This window comes from Ovis canadensis, chromosome 4 (assembly GCF_042477335.2).
Source record: "Ovis canadensis isolate MfBH-ARS-UI-01 breed Bighorn chromosome 4, ARS-UI_OviCan_v2, whole genome shotgun sequence".
Taxonomy (NCBI): Eukaryota; Metazoa; Chordata; class Mammalia; order Artiodactyla; family Bovidae; genus Ovis; species Ovis canadensis.
In genome coordinates, this window is record NC_091248.1 from 27,914,169 (window position 1) to 27,940,199 (window position 26,031).

The 26,031-nt window shown below is 44.1% G+C and overlaps 1 protein-coding gene across 1 annotated transcript in view; it reads right to left on the reverse strand.

Moving 5' to 3' along the window:
- Positions 1-26,031, reverse strand: part of SLC25A13 (solute carrier family 25 member 13) — a 237,518-nt gene that overhangs the window by 28,065 nt on the left and 183,422 nt on the right. The window contains exon 15 of the mRNA XM_069587464.1: positions 8,078-8,218. Coding sequence (XP_069443565.1) covers positions 8,078-8,218 — 141 coding nt within the window. The remainder of the gene's footprint in view (positions 1-8,077; positions 8,219-26,031) is intronic.

Below are 26,031 nucleotides of genomic sequence, written 5' to 3' on the forward strand. Positions count from 1 at the left end.
GTCGGACACGGCTGAGCAACTGAACTGAACTGAACTGCAATTCCATGGACTGGGATCCACCAGGCTCCTCTGTCCATGGAATTCTCCAGGCAAGAATACTGGAGTGGGTAGCCATTTCCTTCTCCAGGAGATCTTCCGACCCAGGGACTGGACCTGGGTCTCCTGCATTGCAGGCAGATTCTTTCCCATCTGAACTAGGGAAGCCCTATTACAAGTATGCCCACCCCCACCCCCACTTTCATCTGGAGTCGGCCCTTCTCCAGCCCTTCATCCTGCCTCCTGTTTCTTCAAGGTTCTCAGCCTCACTTGATGTCATACAGTCTTCTGAACGGCTGACTTCTTTTACCCACATGAGTGTCAGTGGGGACTTGGCTTTTCCTAGAGACATTCTAAACGACTATACCAGTGCCAGGCACACAGTCAGAATGAGTTAATCTGACTTACATTTTAAATTTAGATCACTCTGGCTTCTGTGGGAACTATGGACTTGAGGGAGTCAAGAAACAGAGAAACCCACAAGGAGGCTTTCACAGAGCTTCAGGTGAAAGAGATGGATGGATGAATTACTGCTTTGGTGGTTGTAAAGCCATATAAACATCCCCTGATATTAGAAAATTAGCATGGCACGATGTCCTCCAAGTCATGACTAAACACTTGTTTTCCTTATGTGGGGCTAAGAACTCATAAGAGCAGGTATTTTTATAAACTGCTATCTTGAGAAATTACTCTGACGTATTTGTATATTGCTAACATTAAAGTGATAAACTGATGGGATTTGACAAAATCTACTAATGCTAACAACTGCACATGCCCCTTGACCTAACAATTTCATTGCTAGGGATTCATTGTATTTATTCACAAAAGTATATCACAATATCTGCAGGGATATTCACTCTGTCATTGCTTGTAATGTCCCCAAACTAGAAACAAGTATTCATCAGTAAGAGACTGCTTAAAAAAAAAACAAAAAAAAAACCTGTATACAGTTATTAATGAGAAAAGAGCATTAAGATACACTGTGCTCAGATGGATTTTGTTTTTGTTAAAAAACAGATATAACATTGATGTGTGTGTGTGTGTGTGTGTGTGTGTGTACAATTTGTGATAGGAGAGAGAGAGAGCGGAGAGAAATAAATAAAAATTTAAATTATTTATAAAAATATATGCAGTGGTAATCTTTTGAAGACAAAATAGAATGGTAAGGAGTAAAGAGGAAATTTTACTTTCTCACAGACATTTATGAATTATTTGATTTTGTTTTGAAACAGGCTTGTATTTTACTTTAAAAGACCAAACAATATCCCTTTGAGATAACTAGCAGAATAATCAAGTCTAGAGGTCTCTTCAACAAAAGAAGACATACCAAGGGGCATTTCATACAAAAGTAGGCACAATAAAGGACAGAAATGGTATGGACCTAACAGAAGCAGAAGATATTAAGAAGAGGTGGCAAGAATACACGGAAGAACTGTACAAAAAAGATCTTCACGACCCAGATAATCACGATGGTGTGATCACTCACCTAGAGCCAGACATCCTGGAATGTGAAGTCAAGTGGGTCTTAGGAAGCATCACTACGAACAAAGTTAGTGGAGGTGATGGAATTCCAGTTGAGCTCTTTCAAAACCTGAACGATGATGCTGTGAAAGTGCTGCACTCAATATGCCAACAAATTTGGAAAACTCAGCAGTGGTCACAGGATTGGAAAAGGTCAGTTTTCACTTCAACCCCAAAGAAAGGCCATGCCAAAGAATGCTCAAACTACTGCACAACTGTACTCATCTCACATGCTAGCAAAGTAATGCTCAAAACTCTCTAAGCTAGGCTTCAACAGTACATGAACTATGAACTTCGAGATGTTCAAGCTGGATTTAGAAAAGGCAGAGGAACCAGAAATCAAATTGCCAACACCTGTTAGATCAAAAAAGCAAGAGAGTTCCAGGAAAACATCTATTTCTGCTTTATCGACTACACCAAAGCCTTTGACTGTGTGCATCACAACAAACTGTGGAAAATTCTTAAAGAGACAGGAATAGCAGGCCACCTTCCCTGCCTCCTGAGAAACCTGTATGCGGGTCAAGAAGCAACAGCTAGAACTGGACTGGCTCAAAATTGGGAAAGGAGTATGTCAAGGCTGTATAGTGTCACCCTGCTTATTTAACTAATATGCAGAGTACATCATGTGAAATGCTGGGCTGGATGAAGCACAAGCTGGAATCAAGATTGCAGGGAGAAATATTAATAACCTCAAATATGAAGATGACACCACTCTTATGACAGAAAGTAAAGAGGAACTAAAGAGCGTCTTGATAAAAGTGAAAGAGGAGAGTGATAAGCCGGCTTAAAACTCAACATTAAGAAAACGAAGACCATGGCATCCAGTCCTGTCACTTCATGGCATACAAATGGGAACCAATTGAAACAGTGACAGACTTTATTTTCCTGGGCTCTAAAATCACTGCAGATGGTGACTGCAACCATGAAATTAAAAGACACCTGCTCCTTGGAAGAAAAGCTATGACCAACCTAGACAGCATATTCAAAAGCATAGACATTACTTTGCTGACAAAGGTCTGTATAGTCAAAGTTACAGTTTTTCCAGTAGTCATATATGGATGTGAGAATTGGAGCATAAAGCTGAGAAGTCAAAAATTGATGTTTTTGAACTGTGGTGTTGGAGAAAACTCTTGAAGGTCCCTTGGACTGCAAGGAGATCCAACCAGTCAATCCTAAAGGAAATCAGTCCTGAATATTCATTGGAAGGACTGATGCTGAAGCTCTAATACTTCAGCTACATGATGCAAAGAACTGACCTGTTAGAAGAGAACCTGATGCTGGTAAAGATTGAAGGCAGGAGGAGAAGGGGATGACAGAGGATGAGATGGCTGGATGGCATCATCGACTCGATGGACATGAGTGTGCACAAGCTCTGGGAGCTACTGGTGGACAGGGAAGCCTGGCATGCTGCAGTATCCATGGGGTCGCAGAGTCGGACAGGACTGAGCGACTGAACTGAACTGAATCGAGAACTGTTTCATTACTTCCTTTCTGATTTTATGAACAGTAGCTCCAATAACTCCTTTACATACACGCTTCGAATGAGAACACATATACAACATCCAGGAATTTGGATGGAATATACAGCTGAATGTGAAACCTGTGCACACAGAGGACCAACTGTATTCATTATTCTACACCATTTTATATACGGGACTTGAGCATCTGTCCCCACGGGTACTGAAGGGACCTCTCACTCTGTCAAATGCAGTGGGGCAGAGACCTTTGATTAGAAAACAGCAGACAGGGCTCAGATTCCTAGGTGACTTTCCATGCTAGATGGAAGTGTTTAATTTGCAATTACACAATCTGGAAACAATTTTCAACAAAGCTTGATGGATCTTTACCATCACTGCTTCACTGACCACTTTTTGTTCTCAAAAAGGGCCATGAATTATTCCATTGCTTCATAAGGAAGCATCTTTCAGTCTATCTTAGCTGTGCTGCCATTTAACATTAAGTAAATCCTATTTCATTAAGAGGGTGCAATCTATGCCCTAATAAACCTCTGTTGGCACCTAAGGAAAAGCAATAATCAAAAGTAGATACGTATCGCTTATCTATATAGAATTTATTTTGCTTATACTTTAGTTACCTAATGAAAGGGAAACACCAACTCATGGTTTCTTAAGAAAAGTAGTATATGTTGTAGATTTTTAAAAACTACATTATATTCAAATAGCTCTTTTAAGGACAATTAATTATCCTGCCTTTACTTCAATTACCTGTGGACTCTGAGCTATAACTCTCTAAATGTTACCAAAATGGGGGCGGTGGGGGGTGCTTTGTTTATAGAGTCCGCTTCTATCTAAACTATTTCTAGCTTTAGGAATGTGAAATGTTTACCACATCCACATTTTTTTTCAGTTGCAAATGTATATCCAAAGCAACTATTCTAATTACCTTTTACTGGGGAAGTCACAGTTAGAATAGCTGGGTATTTTGCAAGTCAATTCAGGAGAAAAACAGAAAGCCTGGTTAAGTCCAATTAAGTGAGGTTAAACACTGCAGGTCTAAACACACAGACAGAGCCTCCCCTCACCCCTCCTAGATCCCACATTGTCATGTTAACAACAGCAAACAAAAGGTGCAATGGAAGGAAAAATGAAGACTATCTGTTCCACCCCAAACTAGGATAGAGGTCCTCTTTTTCCAGACCCACCCAGAGGAACACTGAACCAGATTTAACAGTATTAGTCACCCCAGGTCACTGACAATTTTCTACTTGGCACCAAGACTAGAAACAGAAAACTTGAGCACTGAAAAGAGGTATGCTGAAGCTACGACTTGGCACAGTACACAGAGATGCTGAAGCTGCGAACGTCGCTCGGGCACGTCCGACTCTCTGCGGCCCCTCGGACTAGCCTGCCAGGCTCCTCAGTCTGTGGCATTCTCCAGGCCAGAATACTGGAGTGGGTAGCTGTTCCCTTCTCCAGGGCATCTTCCAGACCCAGCAATAGAACTGGGGTCTCCTGCATTGCAGGTGGATTTTTTTTACCAGCTGAGCTACCAGGGAAGCCCTAAAAAAAGAAATTTTTAAAAAATTTTATTTATTTGGCTGCACCGGGTCTTAGTTGAGGCATGTAGGATCTTTGATCTTTGTTGCTGCATGTGGGATCTAGTTCCCTGACCAGGGGTCAAACCTGGGCTCCCAGCACTAGGAGCATGCCGCTTTAGCCACTGGGCCCTCAGGGAAGTCCCTTTACTCAGTCGTGTCCAACTCTTGGCGACCCCACGGACTGTAGCCCCAAAGACCCCTTTGTCCATGGGGATTCTCCAGGCAATGCCCCTCCAAGGCAGGATCTGGAATCAATAGAGATTTCTGACCAGGGAGGATTGGGGCAAAGTAGATAAGCCCAGAGAAAAGGAAACTCACGGGAAAGAAAACCTAAGGCTGGAAAGCGGGACAAAACAAATGAGAATGAGCCAGGGTGGCGACACAGCCCAATCAGACTGAGTGGAGAAGGGTACTTGCTGATCTGCTGAGGACACCCGTGGCCAGCAGAATGGAAGGGTCTGACTGCCAGGTCATTCTCTCTCCAGGCAATCAAGTTTCCAGAAGCTCAAAGCTCAAATTGTTAGTGACTTCACTTGGTAATTACCAATACACCGAAAGCAGTGTTTTGAAAAGCAGCAGCCAGGCCTGTGGAATGCCTCTGAACTAGATTAAGCCACCAGGCTAGTAATTAAACTAACTTTATATGGGAGAGGTCTCTTGCTCAAACTTGAGCAATCCCGCTCATGTCAAGAAAGCCATTTTAGCACAAAAGTGGAAACAAGAAACTTTTGAGCCTCAATTTCAGCTCAGATACCACCGTTGGCACCTCTATTCTCCTAACTACAAAATTAGGAGACTGACTCCTTCCAAGGGGCGTTAAAGAGGATTAAGATTATGAAATACTATGAAGATGAAAAGGACTGAGTCTGAGTCTTGAAAAATTTGCAGGTAGTTTAACAGTCTCTGTTTCTGTGTCAGCAAACACGTTTTTACCATTTTATCCATCTAGACATTTCGATAGCAGTCATTGCCATAGCACCTAAGTGCTTTTTACCAGACAAGCCACTGAAAGACTGCTTGGCATCTTGTCAAAATGACATGCTGCTATATCATGTGGAAGTCTGCATGAGCCTAAAAATTCAGAACAGAAGATGACTTTTCTTCAAATTGATGATGAATGCTTTGCCTCATGACAATACTGTTTATTTCTTACAGCTGGATCACAATTTGGTAAATGAAACAGCTATCACATTGTGTTCCACTGCACGATCACACTGAGCATTTTAAGCGCTACTTAAAAAAAAAAACTAGCTTAGGACTTGCCTGGTGGCTCAGTGGGTGAAGAACCTGCCTGCCAGTGCAGGGCTTTGAGACACGGGTTTTGATCCCTGATCCAGGAAGATCCCACATGGCACAGAGCAACTAAGCCCAAGAGCCACAACTACTGAGCCCACGGCTGCAACTCCTGAAGCCCAGGTGCCCCAGAGCCGGTGCTCCACAACAAGCAAAGCCACAGCAGCGAGAAGCCTGGACACCACGGCTAGAAAGTAGCCCCTGCTCGCTGGAGAAAGGCCCGCAGAGCAATGATCGAGTATCATGTGACGCCCTCTTAGTGTTTTGGGAAGACCGTGTTCTCCTTGCCCCCTTCCCGTGCTGAGGAAGGCACAGTTGTGTCTCTTTAACTGGACACCTCTTGACTTTCACTTCGTGGCTGCCTTCGTGTGCTTGGCTTTGAGTCTTGTGGTGGCAGTTGATTGCGCTTCAAGGAATGTTTGTCACTATAGCATGAGGACTTGGGGGAGGCCAACAGGAGTCTCTCTGTTGGACCAGGTCTCTGGTGTTGACTCTCTTTTAGCCTCCACGTGAAGGAAGCAGAGCCTGACCCAAGTCCTCCCAGGCAGGCACTGTATTTTGATAGACCCAGCACGGCCAAAAATACATACATAAATAAAATTACTTAAAAAAAAAAATCAGCATGTTTATTCTTAAACACTACAAGATGTCCACACAAAAGGCGAGGTTCTCCCCCAAACACTAAGAGGGCATCACCTAATATTTGATCCTCACAAAGTCTCAGATCTTCAAGTACTCTTCCCACTACTTGACCTTGAGAAGTACGGAGTTCCAGGTGAGGAAGGCAGACTTGCTTGAAACAACCTCGGTTATCACTCACACTGACTGTTTACCAAGGTCACCTAAAAAACTGAGTTGAAAAGGATAAAAAGAATATTCCTAGGGGATACTTCTATAAATGCTGTGCTGAATGGCAAAACTAGGCATTGAAAGTTCACTTGCAAAAGCAGTATGGTACACATGGACCATTTATATCCATTCAGGATAAATTGGGAATAGAAAAGAAAAAGGAACAACTCTAATGCTATGTGTCTGTGGGACAAGGTTTCCTGGGCCAGTATTATACAACGTCCAAAAGGCCTTCCTCTTGCCAGCGTGGGATGAAAATGAAGATGGCAGGCTTGGCAAAACCGTATGAACTGCTGATTTGAAATGTGGAGTAAGTGGTGATCATGAAGCGGGTTCAAAACTCATATGAAGAATTAAATTTTTCTAGATATGTTTACATAGAAAAAAGCTACATTAATACTATACAGTGTGATTTTATATATCTACATGTAAACAAATGAAAGATATTTTAAGTAGACATTTGACTTACCTTCTTAAATCCCTGAAGGTTTACTTATTCAAACTGGCCATGAAACTGCTTTTTAAAAATCTTCTCATTGAAAAACAGTGAACACCTTATGTTTGATGAAGCCTTATAGCAGGACATAATATAAAGCTTAGTTCTAGTTCATTACAACTTATTTGGCAGAAAAGTGTAAATAACAAATTTGAAGAATTTCTAAAGTTTTTGTTTTGTAATTGTTCTCAAAATCTATTTCCTTAATGATAAATGGCTAGCATGAAAAACAGTTGTGACAAGGCACACATGTGGATAGGTTTGGAACATAAATTCCTGATCTAGCACGGGCTTCACATGTGGGGGTAAACGGAACTCAGCCCATCTCCCTTGCAAGATGGCACCCCGTGAGCCTGGCAGCTGCCATTTGTGGGCAGCGGAGCTGAGAACCAGATTTTTACATCAGTAACGACTCGATGGACATGGGTTTGGGTGTACTCTGGGAGTTGGTGATGGACAGGGAGGCCTGGTGTGCTGTGGTTCATGGGGTTGCAAAGAGTCGACCCCATGAGTCGACCTCGCGACTGAGCAACTGAACTGAACTGAAAGTGAACAGATCCAAACAAAACTCTAGCCAGTGCCGTGGCAAACTGTGTGCGGGGATCACGGCTTCATATTCATCCTTGATTTATGCCTTCTAAGGACAGCTACTTGGCAGATGCCAGGAAGGGACACCTCTCCCTAACAGGCATTAAGATGCCCTATGAGCTCTGGCAGAAGACCTTCTCCAGGTACACGAATGTGAGGAATCAATTTCACACCAATGAACACCCACTACTGTAGGAGATGAGCATGCGCTCCAAGAAATGACTAACAGGACTTACCTTGTAGATCCCGAAGAAGCCCAAGTCCCTGACGACGGACAGCGCGCTGACTCGGGGCCCCGTGGTGATCTCTCCAGCCACTTGCAGACGGATCTTGACAATTTCCAAAGGGTTGGTGAAAATCACCTGGGAGCCCCCTGCCTAAAAAAGGAGGAAAAGAAAAGATTTAGTATAAAGCAGGGTGGTTCAGGAAGAGATGAGTGATTCTCCTCAAAGGAGCGCAGAATATTCTATTCTCAATAGACTGGAGTTTCAATTCTTGCCCCAACAATTAAAACAGCGATTATGAGTCTGAATCAAAATACAGTGCCTGCCTGGGAGGACTTGAGTCAGGCTCTGTTTCCTTCACGTGGAGGCTGAAAGACAGCCAACACCAGAGACCTGGTCCAACACAGAGAGGCTCCTGTTGGCCTCCCCCAAGTCCTCACGCTACAGTGACAAACATTCCTTGAAGCGTAATCAACTGCCACCACAAGACTCAAAGCCAAGCACACGAAGGCAGCCACGAAGTGAAAGTCAAGAGGTGTCCAGTTAAAGAGACAATGACTGTGCCTTCCTCAGCACGGGAAGGGGGCAAGGAGAACACGGGCTTTCCCATGATTTTTTTTTTTTTTTAATAAATACTTCACAATTCTATTACTATTTCAAAAATTGCCAGAGAACAGACAAACTTAGATGAAAGCTATTTTACTTCTCTTAAAAAATCAGATCCCTCATCAAACACCATTTTATGGACTTAGGTATCATTATATTTTATTTCTGTATTAACCTGAGTATAGAATTGTTCTTTTCATATAAGATACATATTAAATTAGTAAAAAAAATATGCATTAAATCAATTACAGCCAGAACTACGAACAACATGTGTTCATTCTGGCAAATGGCTGGATGCCACACCTCCAAGATCATCTGTGGAAATCTCTAAAGTGTACACTCTAAGGGAAATTTTAAGCTATTTTGAAGCTATAAGCCTATATTTATTATAAGCAATCACATTCTTACTATACTTCAACTTGTTATTCCTTGTCTCAAACTTATTACATTTTTATATCTTCCAAACTAAGGCTGACACACGCATGTAGTTCAGAATCTTCATTACGCAGCCACATCACCAAACCAGACCACAGACACGGTGCTGACGTTTACAGCTTAGCAGATGCTATTGTGGTAACAGGCACAGTTTGGGTCAATTTCATACCAAACTACTTCTTGCTAGAGTCTTTGATCCTACCAACGTGTGTGCCCTCAGAAAATGGCTTGTATTAATCAAAACCAGTTATAGGAATGGCCTCTGAAGTATTGTTTAATACCTGGAAATAAAAATCAGAAACAACATAAATATGCAGTGGGAAGGGACAGAATAAATGCCCTTGAGTATATGCCTGCAATGAGATATTATGCTGCCAATAAGAATAAGGTGGGAGATACTCAATACGCCTTATGAAGCAAAAACTCTCAGATGTGCAAACACACGCATGCCTCTCTCCCTGCTATCCCTGACCATCACGTAGCAGAGATACAGATGGTTTATTTTCTTTTCTGCTATATTTTTTGTTTCCTCCACATAGACCATGTCATGCTTCCATAAAGAAAAATAAATATTGCTGCATAACTTATCTAATACGAGAGGTAATGTTAACCAAAAAAACAAAAAACAAAGAAAAATGTTCATCCTTTAACTGTCTGAATCAAATCATTTTTCCATTTTTACCAAACTTAGTCAAGACACACATTCTTAAAAACAGTCTAGGATGTTCCCCTCTCCCCACATATAAACTATGGAGAAGTCTGTCTAGACAGCCACCGACTCCCTGTCTGTACTTGCTTATCTCATGTTTCACCCATCATCTTCATCTCTCCTGGGTGACTTAGGAAGTTGTAGAGAAAACCTGGTTTGGATTCATGAAAAGCCCCACAGAAGGCCCCCCTCTAGAGGGGAAGGAGAGCCTGCTGGGGTCTTCTGCCCACACGAAGCCATGCTGCTTCCCCTGCTCTAGGGCTCGGAACAGCCACACCTTGCTCACACGCCTGCAACCTGCAGGTGGGCCAGAAGACCCAACCCTGCCTGTCTACAGCCCTGGAATATTTTGTGAGTTTGCACCTGCATCTTTCCAAGTGACAGGGAGGGAGCTGCCTAAGGGAGGCAAAACGAGCTGAAAGGGACCTGGCCTGATACCAGGGCTGAGGGCATAGTAAAGGACTGTGTTTGTGCTTCTGGACTTGAGTTTTCATGTTGCGAAGATAAATAAAAATTGAAAAACTGTTCCATGGGGCAGATCTACTGGGAAGGATTTGCTGAGCTGGAATTAGCCTGAGGCTGACTTTTAAAAGTTCAAAAGCAGGGAAGACCATGTCCACCAAGGGTAGAATAGAGAGCAGTCAGCACACATGTACTTGGATCTTCTAGAAGAACAGAACAGAACTCCAACGCACACTCACCACGTGCTGCCAAGAGCGGTTAAGGGGCAGCTGAGTGTCACGTGTGACGACAGAGCCTCGGTCACTGCTAGTCGAACCATCTCACTTGTCAGAGGATCAAAGAGATGGCGAATGTACAGCAGCCGGCACGGTGCTCAGCGATTCTAAACACACTGGTTTCCCTTCCTCCAGCTCTCAGGCTGATGACTGTCCTCCCTGGTGGCATGCTATGGCTGCTTGAAGAGCTTTTCAAAAGCAGTGACTCCTAGATCTTACTGTTGGCAAATTAAATGAGAATTTCTGCATCTGCCCCTCCCTATGTGATTAAAATGTGCAGTGAGAGTTGAGAACCATTTCACTTCACTACATCATCTCTAGGCTGCCTTTCAACTCTGAGAGGCTGCTTAAAGGGCTTAAGGCTTTGATTCCTAATTCTAGTTTTCTACATACTTTCAGAGAGTAACATTTACATGTTTTACATCTGAACTTCTAACAAACCTTTTATACATATCCAAGTAGTAATAACATTATTAAAGGTTATGATGTTTAGGTATAGAATTGCTATCTTATTCATTACCTTTGTTGTTACTGTCTAGTTGCTAAGTTGTGTCTGACTCTTTAGCAACCTCATGGGCTGTAGTCCGCCGGGCTCCTCTATTTATGGGACTTTCCCAGCCAAGAATACTGGAGTGGGCTGTCGTTTCCTTCTCCACAGGATCTTCCTGACCCAGGGATCGAACCCGCATCTCCTGCATGGCAGGAAGATTCTTTACCGCTGAGCCACCAGGGAAGCCCATTCATTATCTTATAAATAATACTCAGAAAAGTTAATATTATATACAATAAAATAAGAAATAATACACACCTCCCTTGACTCCAAGCCAACTGATACATATCAACCTTTTAGGACAGCACAGTAAAGTCTAATCACTAAGGACGATGCAAAAGTTCCCTTCAGAGAGCTGCAGAAAATAGAGGCAGTGGGGAGAAAAGAGTGCAGTGATATTAGGAAGAAATGATGATGGGCTCATTACCTCTGGGGCTTCAGAAAGAAAGAACCTACAGACTCAAAGTGGCATGCTGTAGTGGGGCTGAAGACGAATCAGTCCTTTGGAGTCAAACTGGAAGGAAATGAGAGACTCCGAGGCACCAAGAGAAGATGCTTATCATCAGATGCACGGGGTCTGGGCACCACCACGACCCGCTCACTGAATGGTGTGCCACGGCTGCTCTTCAGCCTCCTGGCCGATTGTCCATTCACAGCGCCGTACCCACACCCCTCCTCTGCAGACATCAAAGACAGCTGAATCTGCAGACAGCGGACAGGAACACCTATTGTGCATGTGATGTCTCCGTGTCCCTCATCACTTGAGGCCTCTGGCTGGGAAGATACTGCTTTTTGTACGTGTACAATTTCGTCACAAAGCACTTCCCGGTGACTTTCTGGAGTCTGTGGCAAGCAGGCCAGGTGACAGTTTTGCACGTCAGAACCAGCATAAAATATTATAGTGGGGACGCTGACTTCTTTTCAGGCTTCTCAGTATAGTTTTCATGATTGAAATCTTACTTAATATCCAGTATCTGGATCCACCTAAACAGAAACTCACGTGCCTATTGCAGATTCACTTCTGAGGCTTGATCATTCATTCATGTATTTATTCGACAAATTAAAAAAGAAACATATATATAGATGTATATATTTGGCTGTGCTGGTCTTAGTTGAGGTATGTGGGATCAGTTCTCTGACCAGGAATCGAACCTGGGCTTACTGCACTGAGAGCCCATAGTCTTAGCCACTGGACCACCAAGGAAGTCCCAAGTCACCAAATATTTTTACCAATCAGGTTCCAAGTTTGTCCTAGCAACAGTAAGGACACAAGATGAGTGAGAAGGCATTCCTGTTCTCAAGGAGTTTTAAAGAGGACTGGAGGTAATAAACATTCATTAAGCAACCATCAGAGGCTATTAGGGTGTTTGTCTTGCATGCATCAATATTCTCTATGCTTTCTGTTCACTCAAGAGGTAATTTTCCCCCCAGATTTTACATAAGAGGAAACCAAGGCATAGAAAGATGGAAGCAACTATTATGTGCTAAACAGTATTCCACCAAAATTCATATATTAAAGTCTCAGCCCTTAGTATCTTAGACTGTGACTAAAATCAAATACAGGACTTCATAAGAACTAATTAAGGGAAACTGAAATCCTGTGGGTAGGCCCTAATCCAATGTGACTGGTGTCCTTACAGTAAGAGGAAACCAAGATACAGACACATGTATACCCAGAGAAAGGGCCGTGGAGCAGAGCAAGAAGGCAGCCGTCTCCAAGCCAAGAAGAGGAGCCTCAGAAGGAACCAACGCTGCACACACCTTGGTCTTGGACTTCCAGCCTTCAGGAATGTGAGAAAATCAACTTACCTTGTCACCCCACCAGTGGGTATTCTGTTACGGCAGCTCTAACAAACTAATACAGCAACTTACACTTCAGAGCTACCCAACCAACAAGCAGAAGGAAGGGTTTTATACTGACTCCAAGAAATATATCCCTTATGAATACAAACAACGGCACGTAAGATAAATATGTGGGAAGAGCGAAGGTCCAGACACACTGCCGTGAAATTCAAAGGAGGGAAAGGTTTCTGCTAGCTTGGATAATCTGGGGAGGCGGTAAAATACATAAGGAGATAACAGGTGCACAGATGTTTTTAAAGTTGAGATAGCTTCATTTGTCTAACCTTGCTCCTGGGCCCTTGGTGTCATACCAAGAAATCACTGCCGAATCCAACGTCATGAAGTTTCTCCCCTGTGCTTTCTTCTAGTAGTTTTATGGTTTCAGGTCTTACATTTAATGTAAGGTTAGGGTCCAAATTAATTTTTTTGCATGTGGATATCTGTTTTTCTCAAGGGCTCCCCAGGTGGGAAAGAACCCCCGCCTGCACATGCAAAGTTAAAAATACAAATTGGCTCCAAAATGTGTTTACTGGTTTCTTTGAATCAAGATTTAAACAAGGTTTCCACTTTGGCTTGATTTTATCTCTAAGTTCCTTTTTTTTAAGGAGAATATTGAAAATACGCCAAAATGTCCATCAGCCAATGAATATACAAAGAAAAGGTGGGACATACATACATTGGACTGTTACTTAGGGAATAGATCCTGTCACATGCTACAACATGCATGAACCTCAAGGACAAATTCATAGAAAGCCATGGTTGCCAGGGATTGGCAGAGGGAAGAAAAGAGAAACTGTTCTAAGAGCGGAGCTTCCGTTTTTTAAGATGAAAAGCTTCTAGAGATGTGTTGCATAGCTGTACGAATACAGGTAACACTACTGAATCGTACAGTTACGAATGGTGAAGCACTTCTCCTGTGGTCATGCATGGATGTGAGAGTTGGACTGTGAAGAAAGCTGAGTGCCGAAGAATTGATGCTTGTGAACTGTGGTGTTGGAGAAGACTCTTGAGAGTCCCTTGAACTGCAAGGAGATCCAACCAGTCCATTCTAGAGATCAGTCCTGGGATTTCTCTGGAAGGAATGATGCTAAAGCTGAAACTCCAGTACTTTGGCCACCTCATGCGAAAGTTGACTCACTGGAAAAGACTCTGATGCTGGGAGGGATTGGGGGCAGGAGGAGAAGGGGACGACCGAGGATGAGATGGCTGGATGGCATCACGGACTCGATGGACATGAGTCTGAGTGAACTCCGGGAGACGGTGATGGACAGGGAGGCCTGGCGTGCTGGGATTCATGGGGTCGCAAGGAGTCGGACACGACTGAGCGACTGAGCTGAAATGAATTGAAGGACTTCTCTAGTGGTACAATGGATAGGAATCCGCCTGCCAAAGCTAGGGCCTTGGGCCCGATCCCTGGTCCGAGAGGATCCTATATATGCAACAGGCAACTGAAGCCTGTGAGCCACAGCTAGTGAGCCCACACACTGAGAGCCGTGCTCTGCAACGAGAGAAGCCACCACGACGAGAGACTGTGCGGCACAACAGAGCAGCCCCACTCACTGCAGCGGGAAAGCCCTCACACAGCAGCAAAACCCAGCGCAATCAAAAACAAACAGATAAATCAAGAAAAAATAATGGTTAAGATGGTAAATTATGTGTCATGTGTTTTTGCCACAACTAAAATTAAAAAATAAAAAACAGGATTGGTGAAAAAAGAAAAAAGTAGATAACATGTAAACTGGTCACTGAACCGCAGTTAGGATTTAGGTAACCCCATGGACTGCAAGGAGATCCAACCAGTCCATTCTGAAGGAGATCAACCCTGGGATTTCTTTGGAGGGAATGATGCTAAAGCTGAAACTCCAGTACTTTGGCCACCTCATACAAAGAGCTGACTCATGGGAAAAGACTCTGATGCTAGGAGGGATTGGGGGCAGGAGGAGAAGGGGACGACAGAGGATGAGATGGCTGGATGGCATCACCGACTCGATGGATGTGAATTTGAGTGAACTCTGGGAATTGGTGATGGACAGGGAGGCCTGGTGTGCTGTGATTCACGGGGTCACGAAGAGTTGGACACAACTGAGCGACTGAACTGAACTGAATCCAGGCAGAGAAAGACACAGTCACCCTGACAAGAGCTTGTGCCACACTCAGAAGGGAAATAAAACCAGCAGCACAACTGTCCAAAGAGATTCCAATAAGGATAATTATGATGAAATTAACATGATCATCCCAGAACATCTATTGAGTGCTTGCCAAAAGCTCTATCAGACTTTCTCTTTGAGTCCTCAAAACATCATCAGATAGGTGATAATAGTATTCTCATTTTATAAGTAAGCAAGTGAGGCTGAAAGGAGGTTATGTACCTTGCCAGAGGTCACACACCTAAGAAGGTGAAGTCTGGATTCAAAACTAGACCTGCTGCACGCCAGAGCCTGAGCACTGATTTCCACTGCTTATCGTGGAAGCATGGAAGAATCATCGCTTCAGATGGCTGGAAGGGGTATGAGACGGTATGGTGGAAAATAAGACTACTGGGGCCAGTGCAGGGAAAGCCTGCACTGCCACCCTCGGTGAGTGGAGCTGCCCTGTGGGGAGATGCCTGGGCGTGAGCCTGTGGTGGGAGGGAAGCTGGCAAGTTTAGGAGCCGGCCAATGTTGGGACTAGTATCCAGGTCTCAGAAAGGTGACTGGGCAGCAAAGTGAAAGTAAAAGTTGCTCAGTCGTGTCCGACTCTGCGACCCTGTGAACTATACAGTCCATGGAATTCTCCAGGCCTGAATACTGGAGTGGGTAGCCTTTCCCTTCTCCAGGGGCTCTTCCCCACCCAGGAATCAAACTGGGGTCTCTCGCACTGTAGGTACCAGCTGAGCCACAAGCGAAGCCCAAGAATACTGGAGTGGGTGGCCTATTCCTTCTCCAGGGGATCTTCCCGACCCAGGAATCAAACCGGGGTCTCCTGCATTGCAGGCAGATTCTTTACCAACTGAGCTGTGAGGGGACAGTTTACTAGGAGGGAGAACCGCTGAGGCAAGGATAAAAAGTAAGCATTTAGCAGACTAGGTGAGAGAGAAGAAAGGCCAGAATTACAACCGTTACTTGGTGATGAGGTAGGGGTGGGGGTGCGTGCTCAATCACTAAGCTGTGTCTGACTTTTTTGACCCCGTGGTCTGGAGCCCACCAGGCTCCTCTGTCCATGGACTTCTCCAGGCAAGAATACTGGAGTGGGTGCCTGCAGGGGAACCCTCCTCCAGGGGGTCGTCCTGACCAGGGATGGGACTCACATTTCGTGTGTCTTCTGCATGCACAGGCAGGTTCTTTACCGCTGAGCCGTCAGGGAAGCCCTGAGACAGGCGGTGGGGAGAAGCAGCAGAGATCAGCAGGGCTTGGAGCTGAGCGCGGGGCTAAGAGTGGGTAGGATCAGAGAAAGGATCAGAGTTTTTGCATGCGTGTAAAATGGAGGAACAAAGAGACCTAGAGAAATGACACATCCGGAGGCAACAAAAGGGCAAGGTGGGAATTAAGGACTGAGACACGGATGAGGGCATCACCCTACGTATGTGCTGCCTGAAGGCAAGGGTTCATATGGGGTGAAAGGAAGATGAAACACCCAGGAGAGAGGGCTTCCTTGGTGGTTCAGAGGTAAACAATCTGCCTGCTAATACGGGAGATGCGGGTTTGAACCCTGGGTTGGGAAGATTCCCCTGAAGGAGGAAATGGCAACCCACTCCAGTGTCCTTGCCTGGAGAATTCCATGATCTTAGGAGCCTGATGGGTGACAGTCGATGGAGTCGCAAAGAGTCAGACACAATTAAGTGACTAAGAAAGCAACAAAGAGCTAAGAAACGATGAGATCCTCCAGCTGCACACCACAGTGCACGGTGACACAGGCACGGATGTCAAGAGAGGGGCTTCCTGAAGGGCAGAGGGCAGCCAGCCAAGGCTGCTGAGACGGGGAGGCCAAGTCCAGCGCGTGCAGCGACCTGTGATTGCAGAGGGAGGCTGAGAAATTAGAGAGCGCCTGTCATCTCCATTTCTCAAGGGAAGCGGAGAAAGAGAGAATGCTAGTCATTTACGGAAGCAAGCAAGGTGGAATGAAAATTTATTTAGGGTATTAAGGAGAAAAAGATCTAGGGAGAGTGAAAAGATAAACAGATAATTATGTTACACTTAAGCAGAACAGCACAAGTTCTGAGGCGAGGAGGAGGGGTGGAAGGGAGTTTTGTAAAGCTTGCAGATTTGCTTTAATGACACACACAGAGTTGTGGGATAATTTCGATTCACAGCAGAAACTGACAATTATTAGTCTTAGTCTTACTATATAGCCTTCAAAGATACAGAGAATAGAATCAAATGGATTGGGATTTGGCGTAAGGAGCCACAACTCAAGTTCTAAAGCATAAATCAAAACAGCAACGTAAGAGCCCTAAGCAGCAACAGCAGAGTTACTCTGGCTTTCCCGGGGAAGTTATGGCACAGTCAGTCTGACCTGCAACATAGATGAGAGGATGAAGCAGTTAGTGACCTCTAAGGAAGAGCCCCAGGCCCCTGCTCATGCCTTCAAGCCCTCTGCCCAAAGACTGGAAGATGAAGCAGGCAGCTAGAGTTTAAACACTACACAGGGCTGCTCTGATCAGGGCATCCAGTCCCACCACTCCATGGCAAACAGGTAGGGAAAGTGGAAACAGTGAAAGATTTTATTTTGCGGGGCTCCAAAATCACTGTGGGTGGTGACTGCAGCCATGAAGTTTAAAAGATGCTTGCTCCTTGGGAGAAAAGTTATGACAAACCTAGACAGTGCATTAAAAAGTAGAGACAAAAAAATAAACAAGTAAAAAGCCGAGACATCACTTTGCTGACAAGGGCCATCTAGTCAAAGCTATGGTTTTTCCAGTAGTCATGTACAGGTGTGAGAGCTGGACCACTAAGAAGGCTGAGCACTAAGAACTGATGCCTTCGAACTGTGGTGCTGGAGAAGACTCTTGAGAGTCCCGTGGACAGCAAGAAGATCAAACCAGTCAATCCTAAAGGAAATCAACTCTGAATATTCACTGGAAGGACTGATGCCGAAGCTGAAGCTACAGTACCTTGGCCACCTGATGCGAACAGCCAACTCACTGGAAAAAACCCTGACGCTGAGAAAGATAGAGGGCAGGAGGAACAGGGGGCAAGAGAGGATGAGATGGTTGGAAAGCAACACCGACTCACTGGACTTGAGTTTGAGAAAACTCCAAGAAATAGTGAAGGACAGGAAAACCTGGTATGTTGCAGTCCACGGGGTCACAAAGAGTCAGACATGATTTAGCTACTGAACAACAACAAATAGTTGTAACCATTTCATAGACTCATTGTGAGGACTAAATAAAGTAGTATGTACCAACACCCAGCACAGGGCCTGACACAGAGCAGCTGCTCAAGCAATGGGGGGCGCTGTTGGGAGTCGGTGTGGCCCCGTGACTGACAGCCTAGGCTCTGACAAGCTTCTTACAGGCTCAAAAGTTACTTCATCTGTAAAATGGACACAGTGACATTAAGGCTCTTCATGCTTTCAATGCGCCAACTGTAGAATTGGGTGGACAGGAATAAATGAAACTGACAAAAATCCTCACCCTCGTGGAGCCCATATTTTGGGTGTTATTTAGAGGGTGATGAGAGCAGAACATGGAAACAAGAACCGGATTTGGTACCAAATCAAGTACCAAGCGCCAGCACACCACAGTGCTCAATCAGTGGTACTGCTGCTGCTAAGTCGCTTCAGTCGTGTCCGACTCTGTGCGACCCCATAGATGGCAGCCCACCAGGCTCCTCCGTCCCTGGGATTCTCCAGGCAAGAACACTGGAGTGGGTTGCCGTTTCCTTCTCCAATGCATGAAAGTGAAAAGTGAAAGTGAAGTCGCTCAGTTGCGTCCGACTCATAGCGACCCCATGGACTGTAGCCTACCAGGCTCCTCCGCCTATGGGATTTTCCAGGCAAGAGTACTGGAGTGGGGTGCCATTGCCTTCTTCATCAGTGGTACTGAGCACCATTAATATATACATGATGGAACTCTGTTTAGGTGAATTTAGTTTAAACAAGCCTTTTTAAAGCCAGTGCAATTGAGTTTTCAAATTTTTCTTTCCTAGGAACTTGCAAATTAAACCTTTTTTCATAGGAAAGCACGGTCATAATCAGGATTCCTAGGAAGTGGCCTTATCAGGTCAAAAAAAAAGGGGGGGAGTAAAAAAAGGATGGAAAGAACTCCTCTGAGTGACAGGTGATGCCCTAGAGCTCAGTATAACCTGATGGCTTTTGTTTAATACAAATTCATTCAATTATATTTAATGAAATTCACACTAACATTCAATACATTCTGGGTACTTATATATTTTGAAGTTTATTTTGTTTTTTGTTTTTTGTTTTTTTTACTGAGAAACAGTTAATCATGATGTCCTGGTAAAAATGACAGTGGCTAGGTAGATAACCAGCACAGGTTATAACACCATCTGTGGACTGGTCTCTGTCCTATTAGGTGTGGGCTGCTCTCAACAGCTGGCAAGCCGCTGTGGAAATGTGCACAGAAGGGGCTGAGAAAGAGACTAGACGGAGTGCAGTACAGAAGAGCTTCCCCTGCCGAAAACGACGCACCATGCACTCCTGATCAGGCGATACGACGGCTAGAAGGGAAAGGCAACACAGTCACCCTTAATGCTCAAGATCGAGTTTTAATATTTGGCTTTTAAAGCCATCCCAACAGGATGCTAGGGTTTATGGTGGCACTAGTGATAAAGAATAAATGCCTGCCAATGCAGGAGACCTAAGAGACACAGGTTCGATTCCTGGGTCAAGAAGATCCCCTGGAGAAGGACACGCCAACCCACTCCAGTGCCTGGAGAATCCCATGGACAGAGGAGCCCATGGGCCACAGTCCATGGGGTCAACACAAAGAGTTGGACACGACTGAAGCAACGGAGAAGAACACAAGTGGATGCCAGACGCCAGATCTTGCTCCGGACACAAATAGAAGTGCACGTCTCCATATGCCAGTTTTAGCTGCGCGAGTCCCTCTAAAGTCCGTGATCTTCATCAATTCACTTCTGCTTCCAGGAGGGCTGAGAGCAACCAGAGAGGGACGTGGGGCTATGGAAGCTACAACTATGTCAGCATGAAGCCGGAGCACCAAGCTTCTCAAGTGAATGGCACTCTATCGACACAAAGCATCATTCTTTCCAAATGCTCTAATTTTTCCCATGATACGGTCCTCAAGCCTCTAAGTAAAATATTCTTCCAATACCCCCTCTCTGAAATGGGCGAGATAGTGTGCAAAGAACCTGAAATGTGGCTTCTCTCACAGCTTTTGCTCAGTGCCAAGTGCTTCTGTCGGCTTGATTTTTTCTTCTCTTTCTCCCACTTTTGCCACCCAAGTTCCTTCGGCCGTATTATATGATTTACTTCATCACTAACACTTCTGATCTGCACAGTTAACGTTACTGGGGGAAGAAATAGTTCTTTCTTAAAAACAGAACTTCAAGAGATTAAATATTTAGAAAGGCAACAGTGTCCAGAATCTCGCTGTGTTGCCCAAATTCTCTGTTCCAAGAACAGTGCTCTCCACTAAACTGCAACTTATTTGGGGGCCAATGATTATGACCAAGTGGGTTTTAAAGTCATATGGGAATAGAGAATCTCCTGATAGTCCAGTGGTTAGGGCTTGGTGCTTTCACTGCCAGGCTCCATCCAGGTTCAATCCCAGGTTGGGGAACTAAGATCTCTCAAACTGCGGGGTGGGAACAAACAAAAAAAAAGTTACACGGGAATTAAACATGACTTGAGGCATTCTGCTCACGACTACAATCACAGGAAACAGCAGCAGCTTAAACACATTATTGAAAAGATAACCTTTTAGATAATGTAAAAGACGTTCGGGAGCCCCCATAACTCATTGTCTCTCAACTGTTACAAACTAAATGAGCCTTTCTCTTAATGCTTCTTTACTAACCAAGATGCATTCCTTGAACATTCTTTCTTGGAATTTGGGAGGCATCAAAAGAACTCACGAGATGATAAAGCCCTTATGATCTCTGTTCCTGCCCCCACCATTCTAGGCAATAGTCTTGTGAATACTCAGAGGATAGTAATAGTGTTCCATGTAAAAAAAAAAAAATTGATTCTGTCATCAATCTGCTGTCCACAGAAAACATAGCAGTGTATTTTTTAACACAGTGTAATTTCTGCTATATTTTAAACTAAAAGCATTAAATATAACTATAATTTAATCACCTCCCTTTAATTTGAATTCACATGGTAGATACTTAGAGCTACTTAAAAAATTAAGTGGCAAAATGTATATGAAGAATATGTATCTTGATATTTTAATTATGCTCAATTGAATGTACTTAGATTTAAAGTGCCTTTCACAAGTGACATGTGCTAAGAATATCTAATTGCACAGTGCCATTCAAATATGTGTGCTTACATGTGTCAAAAATAGATTAATATGAAGTTATGGAGTATGAGGTGTTTTTTAAAACTAAAACCTATGTACATTAATTTGATTATTTAGATACAAATAAAACTATAAAGTTGTAACTACAATAAAGGTCTATACTAGTAAATGTCTAATGATTTGTGATTTAGTCACTAAGTTGTGCCTGACTCTTGCAACCCCATGGACTGTAGCTTGCAGGCTCCTCTTATCCATGGGATTCTCTAGGCAAGAACACTGGAGTGGGTTGCCACTTCCTTCTCCAGAGTATCTTCCCAACCCAGGAATCGAACCCAGGTCTCTTGAAATGCAGGCAGATTCTTTACCAACTGAGCTATGAGGGAATACAGCATGATAAAGAGTGTGATATTTGAATAAATTGGGAAACAAAGATTTCTTAGGAAATCTAAGCTTCGACACATTTTCCATTTACTCTCTACCTCAGTGTTAAATGGAGGCATGAAAATAACTCGCATGTCACTTGTATGCAGTGCAGGTATTATCATGGTGTATGAAGAACACATGTACAAAAGCAGATATTCGGCAAATAACAGCGAGGGACTTAAATTCAAACTCAGTGCCCAACAGCACTCGGCTGCTGTGCACAAATATTGAAGATGGGCAGGTGCTCGGCAATCTTAAGGAGAAGCTGGGAAGTATGAGGGCATGAGGCTGAGGTGCCGCTCACTCCATCCAGCTGTGAAGGGAAAGTGCTGGACCCAGTGGCTGCATGAGGGGTCAGCACCCTGCTGTGATCAAGAGCCTGAACCTTTCCTGCAGCTGAGAAAAGAACTCTTAACTCCTGGGCTTATGGGCTGAATCTTGTCCCTCCAAAATTTGTATGCTGAAGACGTGAGCCTATGCTTCTTACGTGACTGAACTTGGAGACAGAGCCTTTTAAGAGGTAATGAAGGGAACATGAGGTCATATGCACGTGTGCTAAAGTCGCTTCAGCCGTGTCCAACTCTTTGCAACCCTATAGACTCTAGCCCTCCAGGCTCCTCTGTTCATGGGATTCTCCAGACAAGAATACTGGAGTGGGTTGCCATTTCCTCTTCCAGGGGACCTTTCTAACCCAGAGATTCGAACTTGCATCTCTTATGTCTCCTGCATTGGCAGGCAGGTTCTTTACCACTAGGGCCATGTGGGAAGCCCACGAAGTCACGCGTGCCATGCGTGCTAAGTCGCTTCAGTCCTGACCGACAGTTTGTGAAGTCTTACAACTCAAGGCGCTCAGTCGTGTCCGACTCTTTGCAACCCCATGGACTGTAGCCTACCAGGCTCCTCTGTCCATGGGATTTTCTAGGCAATAGTACTGGAGTGGATTGCCATTTCCTTCTCCAGCGGATCTTCCCGACCCAGGGATCGAACCCGGGTCTCTCGCATTGTAGACAGACGCTTTACCGTCTCAGCCACCAGGGAAGTCCTTGTGAAGTCTTATGGGTGTGCCCTAAGTCAATATGACCGGAGTCCTTAAGAGATTAGGATAAAGACAATACACAGATTGAGGGGTTGGCCATGTGAGGATGCAGGGGGAAGATAGCCACCTGCAAGCAAAGGAAAGAAGTTTAAGAAGAAAATCAAACTTGCAGACACCTTGATCTTGGACCTCCTGCTTCTAAAAGTGTGAGGAAAACGTTTTCTATCGTTTAAGCCATGCTTCTATTGTTAAGCCTGTGGCATTTTGCTATGGCAGCCTAGAAAACTACTACACCTTGTTAAACTTATTAAATGCACGCCTCTTAACACAAAGCAATATGGAATTTTCTTCTTTGATTTGATGTGTAAATTAAGCTTTTAAGCGAAAAATCTGTGACTTGACTGTTAAGAATTCTGAAAAGAGAACAGATTCTTACCACTTACCTGTTTTTGAGACAGACACCAAATTGAAATCTCCTATTCTTAATTTCTTAACTACATGGCAAGGCAGAAAAAACGTACACGGTTAATGTGGTTTACAAATATTAAGTTTCAAGTTTTAATATGCCTATAGAAGCCTAACCAACAAACTGAAGGGGAATTGGTTTGACTGATATTAAAAACTATTTACATATAGACCTGTCAAATACATTCACATTTGGGCTCTGCCTGTTATGTCTATTTTGACTACAGAATTCCTTAATGATTTACAGACCTTCAATGTCTCAAGTATCTTAACTGTATTAAAGATGGGAGCCAACTTTTCTTCATATTTTCATATTACAACAAATCCCTCTCCTAAATAGAAAACCAGAAGGACGACCCAGGGTTTGAACTCTGTTGAGTCAAACAAAAACTCAGAGATTTTCCCAAAGAAGGGGAAGGGAGAACAGAAGAGCAACAGCTGGCTGGCTCAGGGTCTATCACGAGATGGGCTTGCTTCAGGTCAGACGACGTCTCTGAGGCACCAAGGGAGCCCTTGGCTTCCCTGGGGGTTCAGATGATAAAGTATTTGTCTGCAAAGCAGGAGACTGGGGTTCGATCCCTGAGTCAGGAAGACCCCCTGGCGAAGGGAATGGCTACCACTCCAGTGTTCTTTACCCTGAGAGTTCATGGACAGAGTAGCCTGGTGGGGGCACAGTCCCTGGGGTTACAACTGAGGGGCTGACACACACACACAAAGGCAGCCCTCAGCCACTCAGGCCAGCGTTTGGAACTCTGACTGCCATCAGATATCTTCTATTTTTTCCCCAAGTTCAAGTACAAGTCTGGAGAAAGAGTTTTCCATAGCACCAGGCAAGCCATAGAATTCTTACTGCAGCCCAGTGCCTTAATCCTACCCCCCAGAAGACTTACTGGGCTAACTGTGAAGGAGCAAAATTATTTTCGTAATCCTCCAAAATCCAGAGTTTAATTAAGGTTCACTCAAGGGGGTGTACAGTCCATAGGTCTGGGAAAATAGTTACTGACATATTAGCAGCATTATAATATGGTTTTTCCAGTGGTCATGTATGGATGTGAGAGTTGGACTGTGAAGAAAACTGAGCGCTGAAGAATTGATACTTTTGAACTGCGGTGTTGGAGAAGACTCTTGAGAGTCCCTTGGACTGCAAGGAGATCCAACCAGTCCATTCTAAAGGAGATCAGTCCTGGGTGTTTACTGGAAGGACTGGTGCTGAAGCTGAAACTCCAATACTTTGGCCACCTCACGCGGAGAGTTGACTCATTGGAAAAGACCCTGATGATGGGAGGGATTGGGGGCAGGAGGAGAAGGGGATGACAGAGGATGAGATGGCTGGATGGCATCACCGACTCGATGGACATGAGTTTGGGTGAACTCTGGGAGTTGGTGATGGACAGGGAGGCCTGGCGTGCTGTGATTCATGGGGTCACAAAGAGTCGGACACAACTGAGCGACTGAACTGAACTAAATATCATACAAAGTATTTTCACTGCCCTAAAAATCCTGTGTTCTGCTTTTCATCCCTTCCTCCTCCCAATGCCTGGCAACCATTGACCCTTTTGCTGTCTGCATAGTTTTGCCTTTTACAGGATGTCCTGTGGTTGGAACCATACACTATGTAGCAGTTTGAAGGCTTTTGCTGAAAACATAAGTTTTCAACCCCTTTGAGTAAATACCAAAAATGTAGTTATTGGATCTTACTGTGAGAGGAGGTTTTGCTGAGAAACCTCCAAACTGTCTTCCAAAGTGGCTGCGCCACTGTGCACCATCCCCACGAACAAATGAGAGTTTTTGCTGCTTCACATCCTCACCAGCCCGGGTACTGTCAGTGTTCTCGATTTCACCTACTCTAGCAGGTGTGTTGTGGTATTTGAGCGTTGTCAGTCTTTTTTTTTTTTAAAAAAGCCATTCTTTTCTATGATTCCTTCATGATTCTGACATAATTTCACATGTTAACCATCCAATAAAATCTTTTCTACTAAGAACATAAGCAATAATGAGTAAGTTCTACCAAGTGCCCCAAGTTGTTTATCTTCATCCTGTTCTTAAGATCCTGCATATATTTGCAGGTTAGTTTATTTGCCATTTTTAGAACTGAAGTCAAATAAACCAATATGAGCTTTTTAAAGCTTGGTTCCTTTCCTGAGTGACCAATGAAAATATTATCTGAGAAACATCGGGGGGTGTACATGTGTAAGCATGTTAGAGGTATTCCCTAAGGTCCATCAATTCCTTCACCCTGTTCCAATCCCTGGAGGTACGGTGTCTTCACTGCCCATTTATAATTAAGTCAGTGGCAGCACAGTGTATCAGATGACTATCCTACATTTACTGCCCTCATCACCAACACTAGTCGAGCATCTATTTAATCATTTCATAAATGTTTTTAACCCTTTCCCAGATGTCAGGCACAATGTTCTGCAGAGGCAGAAGAGTGAGACAAGAGTCCTAGCCTGGGCATTTACAGATGTCTCAGTTCTGTCAACATCTACCCAAGGCCCCCAGGATACAATGAGCTGTCAGCACAAAGTTATAAAGGAAGAGCTCAAATAGCAAAGCAGGATCACATCTGACAAAGACAACAGGTCATGCATATTAATAATACCTGATACAACCTCTGAGCCTTGAAGTCAGTAGAGTTGGAAGTCAGGGAAAAAGCATAAATACAGATTAAGAAAACTTACCAGTGTGAGAACTGAAGAATTATGGACAGTTTCTTTTGCTTAGTTTTCTACTCTAAC